We start from the raw sequence: 10714 nt of genomic DNA on the forward strand, positions 1-10714 counted from the left end.
TTTTTTGGCTGACCCTGATATTGCAGGAAGATTCATCGAAGCATGTGATGAAGTATTCTTTGTAAATCTGTTTAGGGAGCTCAAACCAGTCCAAATATCTCTTGGTAACTCTTTTATTCTACCTATGCTCTTAGGGGGTTAAGGGATAATTAGTTACTTGCCTCAACCTGACAGTGGAGAGAATGGCAGTGCTGAACTCACAAATGTACCCAAGTAGTGAGGAGACATAACCATACCAGATGAAGCGGGAATGTTTGAAAATGTTCCGCGAGAATTGCCAAGATTTTTTCAACCAAAATTGGCCATTAAAAAGTGTTTTACATTACTAATTAAACCCATTTCGTATTCATATTATTTAACCAACTTCCAACCATTCACTCACTGTCTCACTCGCTCACTGAATGTTTTGGGAGAACGAGTCGAACTATGATGAAAAGTCATGAGTAGTGGCGGCTTTTCCATAAGGACTCTCGGAAACCGCCCCTCCCAAAGGTTTGAAAAAGGAAAAAAATAAATAAACATTCAATCATAATTATGCATATAATATTAACCAAAGTGTTTTTTCCAGTCTCATGCATCAAAAATGTAGGAAAAACACACAAAAGTAGCACGAGAAGTTCGTATTTGTAGCCACGGGGCGCTGGCCAGAACGTCCCTATCCATCGCCATGCAGTTATATGAATAGCGGTAGTGGTGGGGGCTGCTGGTGCTATGACGCGTCTTAGCTTGTGCCTTATGATGCGTCTTAGCTTGTGTCTTGGGACGCTGCCCGAGCATGCGCAGAGCGACGTATCTAGTGAGATGACATCGACGCTACAGCTGGCGGCATCATAATCTGGCGTCTACTTGGTGCTGCAGTGTTGCAGAATACCTTGTTTTGGTTTTAATTTTACTATTATAAATATTTAAATAATATTATTTTAAATTAAACAAATTTAATACCCAGATAGCCTTAAAAACTCACTAAAATACTCAAAATATTCAAAAATTTTGACCCCCTGGTGAGGTGTGCCCCCCCCCCCCAGCATTTGACTCACGAGCCGCCACTGCAGATAATTCCATTTTGTATTGCTCAAAGTTGCTCCTATATTACAAAAAAAACCCTCACACTGTATATTACAAGGTATTCGGCAGTTAAATTAAGCAACAAAGTAACAATATTAAGCATAATTCCCTAATGAATCCCACTAATCCTCCACTGCGTAATTGCTGCCTTCATTCCATCCATTTGGAACACAATAATCAGATGCGACTATTCTACCATTTACCTGTATTGTGATGTTGCTGATAGGTTTGGGATACATCACCTAGAATAAAATGCGAAGATTCAAGCGTGAAGGAATGGAATTTTTCCACATTGAAATAAATGCTTGAAAGAATTTGCTGGAAATTTCAAGTAGGTATTAATTTCAACATCACCAATCTCATGGATTCAATCACTCATCTCATATGGATTTCAGGGACACCCTTATCCTGAAAAAATACCTCCGATGGAAGTGTTGGATGGCCAAACACAAACTAAATGGCTTTGAAGATCATTCTCCTGGGACTGTGCAGGTCTATCTGGGCAAACACAACCAAAGAATGGCATCATACCACCTATACTTCAGAAGTGTAGTATAGATTCCAGAGATTATTCTCCGAGCATTCTAATCAAAAAGATGATGAATGACTTTCAACTCATTTATTTTCATAAACATAAACATTAGCATATATAACAACGTCATTATCATCAGTCTTCTTTAGACGCCTAAACAAGGTCTTCATTAACCACTGCCCTGTGATTATAAATAAAGAAAAATTTAATACTATCAAGCAGGACTTTTTTAGGCTATTGACAGGTGCAAATCTTCACCTTCAAGGAATAAGAAGAGGAATGAAATCCCTCCACCCAACAATTAAATAGGATATTTTCTATTCTCCTTTTTAAATTTAAATTTGTTTAACTTCTTTAAAAATTCAATATAACACGAATTAGTTTGTATTTATACATTGGAAAATGGACCTTGCCCCTCAACAAGAGTCTTATGGTATTATTTTAGCATATTTATTATTTTAGCATAATGCCCACCACTCAAAAGTTATTATTATAGAATTAATATAATTAATGGTGCAAAATAGTTTCAAAAATTAACGCAAACTAACTTCTCATTATAAAACAGTACAATCTGCAATATACTCACTTCAATATAGCATGATCAAATCTTCATTGTACAGCGTCAGCCTATTTTTTACGTCAACACTGATTGCATCATCTGCTTTATCAGGAAAATGCTTTCTGAAAATAAAGTGGTAACGGTAGGTACTGTAACTATACGATCAGATCTCCATAGGTAACGAAATCATAAATAGTTCACTTTGCATGGCAATGACAGAAATGCAACACACTAAAGATGAAGTTAATGCCATAAATTAAGAGCCTTACAAATATATAATAATGAGCGATAGGAATTATTAATTATTGAATGCAGATAAGTAACCCTTCAAATACACCCAAATGATATTAGTTACTCGGCTTTTACAAACTGACGAGGGAAGACCACATTCCTTCCTATGCTTTATATAATGCCATATTTTTTATCACAGAACTGGAAATGATTTCAGACAATGGGAAGCAGTGGCATTATTATTCTGCTTTGGCTTGCAGCAGTTAAAATTAAATAGTTACAGGCATCAAATGAACAAAATGAAGACACGAAAATTTACCATAGTTGACACTAGAAGGAAGGCAAGGGTCATTTCACCCATTTTCAGAATTCAAATTTATTTTTCTCCTATTAAAATATTTTTTTAAATTTTGAAACTTTTTGACTTTGTTCATTTTGGTCTATATTTTGATAAATTAGTGAAAATTAAACAATAATGTTTTGTTTTTAATTTTTATGACGTGTTATACCTAGAAGGACGGCTAGGAGTCATTAGACCCACAACTGGTTTTCGCGTGATTTTCTTCCCCGTGGGCACTTTAGTGCCATGTATATCATATAATCAGTAAGAGGATAGTGTGGAAGATGATTTGCTTCATTTTGAATCTGGAAGTACCCGGTTCAATGCCAGTTTCGTCCCAAGGGCTCCTATATGTATTCTAAAACCTAGGCATAGCGACTTGTTGTGCACAATCTTTCGATATTTTTTGGGCAGCAAAGGGAAATAAAAGCTTTTCAATCATTGATTTGCGTAAATTCATGTAATTATGATATTTTAATTTTGTTTTATTTATTTTTCAATGATTATTATATTACCCACACCGGAAAATTGTCACGTACGTATCCCAAGAATTGTTTTCCGTCGTCCAAGATTCAGAGCTCTTAGAGACATTATTTTCAATATCGAATCATCAGGTTTACGAATAACTTTCATTTTTCTGGCCTGACGGCACTGTCACTTGACCTAGCCCCTTTGCCGTGTGTTCAGAATTAGTGCCGCCTGACCCCGTCGGGGTTTGGGGCGGGTTGACTGCATGCTGCGTCCTGGGGAAAAATCCTGTCTCTTTTTGAGAGAGCGGAGGAATTGGATGGACTGTATAATTCTACTGTAAATCCTACCCTTGGAATCCGCACGTAAGTCGGAGAAGAAGCATTACTGCAAGCACAGAGTATACTCTGTGCTGCAAGTTCCTGGAAGATACGAATCAGGATACGGTTGGCGGTTGAGTCCCTGCCTTTCGAATGGCAATTAGCGTTACTTCTGAAAATTTTGGCCTTTTGTATGAATTTTTAACGCTCTCCAGCTCTCTATACCTCCAATGCAACTAGAGAAGATTCTACCGTAATGCGCTTTCGTTTGTAGATTTTTTTGCATGCATATCAGTAGCGAGTTGAGGAAGAAAGAAAGAAGTCGAGAAATATATCAAGAGAAGAGAATCGTCGCATTTCAAATAGCTGTAGGGAATATTGAAGATCAGTCTGTATGTGAATCGTAAACATCAGTTCAAGGACATTCTGACCAATCCATCAACATCTGCGTGTGATGGAAGCGACGAAGTCCAAGATAGTGAATCCGATGGCAACTTTGGCGTGATAGCAAATGCACCGCTCTATCCAACAAAACGCAGCTGTCCTTTTATGAGGTAAATTCCAAATAAACCAGACAAATTTGGAATCGAGTACTGGGTTTTGACAGATGTGAAATGAAAATACAGCCTAAATGAATTTCCATATTGTGGCAAAGATGATGATTGGCCATCAAATCAAGCGTTGGGGAAATAAATAATTACTTAAGCGACCGTAACATACAAGAATTCAGGAATAAATGTAACTTGTTACAATTATTTTCCATCCATCCAGCTGACAGGAAGTAATAAAAAAATGGAAAACTTTTCTTGCATGGACGATCTGAAAAAAAACAGGCGTGACGCACAAATATCCATGACCCCTAAAATAGCCATGTAATCCATTCAACGCGAGTGTTCAAAAATACCTTAGGCCATACTCTTACGTAGAATCAGGCAAAATAGAACAATAATGTACTTTCACTCACCAGCATGATCTCAGACGACACTATTTCCGAAACGAATAAAAGAATACCAGAGACCATCCTATTTCATAGTAAAAACAAAGCGGGAGTAGATATGATGGATAGCATGTATCAATTTATTTACACGTCTCCAAATCCAACAGCCATATCTCCACGGGCACAAAAAAGAAAAAGGTGCCAAATACCATCAAATTGAATCATTGCACCAATTTCCTTTCCATTTTCCAAATTCCTTTTCATGTGCAAATGGCTGGTGTCCTAACACCCCCTGCCACACGCTTTTAAGCGGCTTGCAGGTTAGTGTGTAGATTTAGATGTAGATGAATAAATCGTCCAATGAACGCATTCAGCGCAAAAAAATATTTTGTGGAAACAGAGCTGAAAAAATACTGCCTGTCTGAGATTTACAACAAAGTAATAAGTTTTAAAAATTTTAATGTAAATTTTGTAAACCCAGTACCCCTATTGTTTAAACATGTAACACAACTTTTGTATTGAGTGCATGTATTTTCATTATTTGATTTAAAATTGACTACTACATACGATTTAATTCATGATTCTTTAAAATACTTGTTGTTAACTTTTGACGATGGGAATAATTTTTAATGCTGTTAAATAGTGTTTTTAATGAACTGATTCAACAATTAATACGATTAAACTGAATATTGGTTGAAAATTAGGCGTTTTATTCCAAAATACATTTTAGGGGTCAAATGACCCCCAGCCGTCCTTCTAGGTAGCGCGAAACTCCCGTCCTCTTAGTGTTAAAGAGCCCTGAACCCTGATCCTTACAGTAGATGATGCTAACCACTACACCAACTCAACCATATACTGAGAGGGCAGCTATTTTAGAATAATATAAGGCATGTTAAAAGTATTGCATGAAAAATAATTAATTATAGTCAGACTAAGGCCCATCCAATGAAATCACTACCAGTTTTGCGATGCATTTGGCATTACGAATTTCATAAAAAATATAGTGCTGAGAAAGGCATAGCATGATATGTGGTCTCCTTAGTGAATAAATCTTATATATAAAACAAAGTCGTAAATCGAGAGCTTCGTAACAATATTTAGAAAATTTTAAATAATAATATTAATATCACTTAATAGAGTTAAGCCCAGCTCGATTCGTCAACAAACAATTAACTTATTTTAACCTCTTTTAAAATAGAAAAAAAGCCTTTCAAAGAGGCAGTATGATTTTTTTCCATCACGCCATCCTGCAATACATGTGATTCTGTCTTGGTCCCACCTTCGTTAGAAAATCATATATCAATGATTCTTAAGTATTTATTTTAATTTAAGGGACACCTGGTTTTGCTGCATTATCTGCAGTGTTCTCATTACCTGCAGTCTGGAAGCCAGTCCTAGTACATATAAGAAAAGTTAAAAAATTAATTTAGTAGCTCTTGCAAATATAAATATTTTAAATAAAAATATATAAATTACATGCTCTTGAATTTATCTAAAAGTTTTAGTCAATTTTTCAATCTACGGTATGAAAGAGATTCCCATCCTAGTTTATCTAAGAGGTCATATCTGATTTGTCAAAATATTATTGTAACAGCGTTTGTGGGCTCATGATTTGACTTCATTGTCCTCCTTACTTTAAAAGTAAGAGCTGAGACCTTTCCATAAAATACATTGGAAAAAATTGAGAAATACTCTGTAAAAGTTATTCACCACATGTTTTGACAAGCTTGGACACGTTTTAACGTGTCTTCATGTGTCTTGGCAGTCGCACTTACTGATGTTCATCTATGAAATAAACCTGTGATCTATTCAGTACGTCACACTCTTTCCTGCGTGTCGGGTTATAATCTTCCAAGTTATTTCGTTATTATTCTAGCATGTGTTCGATTTAGCGTGCTGTTTTATTTATATTTTGTACATTTACTGTTTTATTAGATCCATAGTGTCTCTCTTGTAGTGTTTTTTTTGCTATAATTTGTTTTTGCTAGGGGTGAGGTCCTGAAGTGATTAGGCTTTTTTTTGTTTTAATGTATTAACTGTGCTTGTATCACAGCCTGAATCATTATAGAGATGCCATTCCTTTGCTAATGGGACACCTACTCTGTTTTCTTACCCTGTGGGATTTGGTCTTAAAGGGGCGTAGGACTTTTTTGCTATAATGCTTGCCCTGTGCTTGTATCACTGCCTGAATCATTAGATGCCATCCCTTTGCTATTGTCACAACTTACTTTGTGTTCTTGCCCTGTGGGATGTGGTCTTAAAGGGAAATTGTACATTTTACTATAATGATTGCCCTGTGCTTGTATAACCGCATGAATGATTTGATGCCATTCCTTTGCGATTGAAAAAACTTAATGAGTGTTCTTCCCCTGTGGGATGCAGTCTTAAAGGGACATTATACTTTTTGCTATGATGATTGCCCTGTGCTTGTGTCATCACGTGAATCATGAGATGCCATCCCTTTGCTATTGGCTCCACTTATTCTGTGTTCTTGCCCTGTGGGATGCAGTCTTAACCCATTAATCCCCAGATGTATTTTTAGATACGTCACAATTTAAAAATTCTTAAATACTCTGTGGTTTGTTGTTAATGTGATTTCTTTACGTATAATGACAGAATAAAGTCTTCAAATGGTATACAAGTGATTTAGATTATTTAAGCCAATATTTGCAATTTTTATGCTTACTTACACATGGCTGGTCATGAACGACTCAGAAATCGTTACGCTATGGTCATGTGAAAATTAAATTTTCACATATACCATTGAGTTATCTGAATCCAATTTTTACCTGTTTTATTTTAAATGTATAAGAAATATTATCTTTTTAAAGATATTCATTTTTCTTTCAAGCTCATCACAAAACTAATCAGTAAAGTTTTGACGTATCTAAAGATACGTCTGGGCACTTGTGGTACTAAAAATTCTAGTTTTGACTTATAGGTATGTTTCATTCTATTTATTGATTAGATGAATAAGTAATAATTTTATAATCCTAATTATGTGATAGATCGAAGATAGTTTTATATTCCTGCCATTTCATGAAGTATAATATTGAACAATTATAGGTAAATACAGCAAAACAGGAATTTTCTCAGAATTGTTGTGCATCCTCATTTGAATTGTGATAAAGTACCTTCATTGGAAGCAGAAAATGAGTCAGTATTGGATTTTTGGAAATGCAAAAACTCACAATATCAAGTTACCTATCCTGGCACAGTAGCGGATACAGAAAAGAATTCAAGGGGGGCACAAAAGATATCTTGAGCTAAATTTACTTGTATCGTAATTAAAAGTAATCAAGTCACGTGCAAAGTTTAGGAAAGTTTTATTTAAAATGATTATAAACAAGGGATTATTATTATTATTATTATATATATTATATAATTATCATATATACAAGGCAATGCCATCTTATGATATGAAAGAGTTACAATTGTAGTTCTGCCCTGTTAGGCAATGTGGGCGGCCACGTAAGAGGGGGGCGCGCTCCCCCTTCGCCCCCATATGTATCTGCCATTGTCATGGCATTACTTGTATTCTGTATAGCCGACGGTGGAATGGATTGATTACTTTGTTTCTCGTTCAACTTTCCCCTGGCAATCGAAAGGATCGAAACCTGAATCATGAGATGCCATCCTTTTGCTATTGGCTCAACTACTCTGTGGGATGTGGTCTTAAAGCGTCATTGTACCTTTTGCTATAATGATTGCCCTGTGCTTGTATAACTGCATGAATCATTATATAGATGCCATCCCTTTGCTTTTGACAAAACTTAATGAGTGTTCTTGCTCTGTGGCATCTGGTCTTAAAGCATCATCGTACACTTTGCTATAATGCTTGCTCTGTGCTCGTGTCATCATGTGAATCATGAGATGCCATCCCTTTGCTATTGGCTCCACTTACTCTGTGTTCTTGCCCTGTGGGATGCAGTCTTAAAGGGACATTATACTTTTTGCTATGATGATTTCCCTATCGGTTGTATAACCGCATGGATCATTATATAGATGCCTTCCATTTAAGAATGCTATTGTCAAAACTTAATGAGCGTTCTTGCTCTGTGGGATGTTGTCTTAAAAAGACATTATACTTTTTGCTATAATGATTGCCCTGTGCTTGTATAACCGCATGGATCATTATATAGATGCCATCCCTTTGCTATTGACAAAACTTAATGAGTGTTCTTGCTCTGTGGGATGTTGTCTTAAAGGGACATTGTACTTTTTGCTATAATGATTGCCCTGTGCTTGCATAACTGCATGAATCATTATGTAGATGCCATCCCTTTGCTATTGACAAAACTTAATGATTGTTCTTGCTCTGTAGGGTGTTGTGTTAAAGGGACATCATACTTTTTGCTATGATGCTTGCCCTGTGCTTGTGTCACCTGAATCATGAGATGCCATCCTTTTGCTATTGGCTCAACTACTCTGTAGGATGTGGTCTTAAAGCGTCATTGTACTTTTTGCTATAATGATTGCCCTGTGCTTGTATAACTGCATGAATCATTATATAGATGCCATCCCTTTGCTATTGACAAAACTTAATGATTGTTCTTGCTCTGTGGGGTGTTGTGTTAAAGGGGCATCATACTTTTTGCTATAATGCTTGCCCTGTGCTTGTGTCACCACGTCAATCATGAAATGCCATCCTTTTGCTATTGGCTCAACTTACTCTGTGTTCTTGCTCTGTCGGATGTGGTCTTAAAGGGACATTTTACTTTTTGCTAATATGCTTGCCCTGTGCTTGTATCACCGCGTGAATCATTAGATGCCATCCCTTTGCTTTTGTCACAACTGTTGGGAGTGCAATAAGACGCAGGATGCCATAGGACTGCTAGAGTTTATTGCAGCACGACAAAATACATAGACACATATAAAAATGGTAACCGGAAGTAGTAGTGTGGAAAAAACAAAAAACACATTAAAACCAAGTAGTGAAGGGGATAATGGGAAGTGGACAAAAGAAGGTCACATGTTTAGCAACATATTTAAATTCCACAACACTCCCCCTTAAACATGAGACAGTCCCAGTAATTTAACACATTTGAAATGCTTAGGTTTTGGTGTACCTTTAGTTAGTATATCAGCCATCATATCATCAGTGCAGACATAATGTAAGTCAATCTTTATACTGTATAAAATGAAATCTAATATCAATGTGCTTAGTTCTGCTGTGATATACATCATGGATGGCTAAGTTTTTAGCACTTTGATTGTCACTGAAGAGAACAGGACAGTTTTGACAGTCAAAAATTTCAGAAAGAACAGAATTTAAATACAATGCTTCTTTAGAGGCTTCTGTGAGCCCTATGTATTCCGACTCCGTGCTTGACAATGCAACACTTCTCTGTTTCACACTGGCCCATGACACAGCAGTACCTCCATGAGTAAATACATAACCAGTATAAGAATGTCTGTCCATTTCACACGCACCCCAATCAGCATCAACATAACCAGTCAGGGGTTGTTTAGCATTACCATACACAAGACACAAGTCCTTTGTTCCTTTCAGATACCTGAGCAACCTCTTTAACACATTCCAGTGCTCAAGAGAGAAACATGTATTGAACTGACTTAACCTATTTACAGTATGAGCAATATCTGGGCGAGTAGAAAGAGACAAATACAAAAGAGCACCAATCAGTTGTTGATATGGAACATCAGGAGATGACTCCCCCTTAGATAATGGCTTCAACTTGCTATTCGGTTCAATAGGGGTACCAACGGGATTTGATTCACTCATTTTGTACTTCATGAGTAGATCTTCAATATACTTTGTCTGATCTAACATCAAAAGACCCTTTGGTCTATCGCGCCTGATGCGCATACCCAAACAATACTCAGCTTCACCCAAATCTTGCATTTCATATTGAGACATCAGAGATTCTTTGATTTGAACAGTTTCACCTTGATTATTGCTAATTATTAGCATGCAATCTACATACAATGTTACAATAAGGATACATTTATCATTCACCTTAAAATATATGCACGGTTCCCTTTTACATTGAGGCAACCCAAGATTGATCAATGAGTTATGAAAGGTCTTATTCCAGGCTCTAGGTGCCTGGCGAAGGCCATAAATAGCCTTATGAAGAAGACAGACCTTTCCTTCATTCCCTTTCTCAATAAAGCCATCTGGTTAGCACATGTAAATGGTTTCGTCTAGCTTTCCATTCAAAAAGGCAGTTTTCACATCTAAGTGCAAAATGTCCCAGTCATTAAGTGCAGCCGTGGTTCAAGCTCTGACCAGGGGTTTCTT

General features: G+C 36.6%; 1 protein-coding gene and 1 long non-coding RNA gene across 2 annotated transcripts; both read right to left on the bottom strand.

The window, feature by feature from the left end:
* Positions 1 to 1669: 1669 nt before the first annotated feature.
* On the bottom strand, positions 1670 to 2289 carry LOC124164007. The gene is made up of 2 exons (XR_006865927.1): positions 2184 to 2289; positions 1670 to 1778 (listed from the first exon to the last, which is right to left on the bottom strand). It is a non-coding gene; the product is annotated as an uncharacterized LOC124164007 (long non-coding RNA).
* A 7282-nt stretch (positions 2290 to 9571) lies between these two features.
* Positions 9572 to 10330, bottom strand: LOC124163849 (secreted RxLR effector protein 161-like). Its single transcript, XM_046540953.1, has one exon. It carries the CDS (start codon positions 10328 to 10330, stop codon positions 9572 to 9574), a length of 759 nt encoding a protein of 252 aa, XP_046396909.1.
* Between the last annotated feature and the right edge of the window lie 384 nt (positions 10331 to 10714).

This window comes from Ischnura elegans, chromosome 8 (assembly GCF_921293095.1).
Source record: "Ischnura elegans chromosome 8, ioIscEleg1.1, whole genome shotgun sequence".
NCBI classification, from domain to species: domain Eukaryota; kingdom Metazoa; phylum Arthropoda; class Insecta; order Odonata; family Coenagrionidae; genus Ischnura; species Ischnura elegans.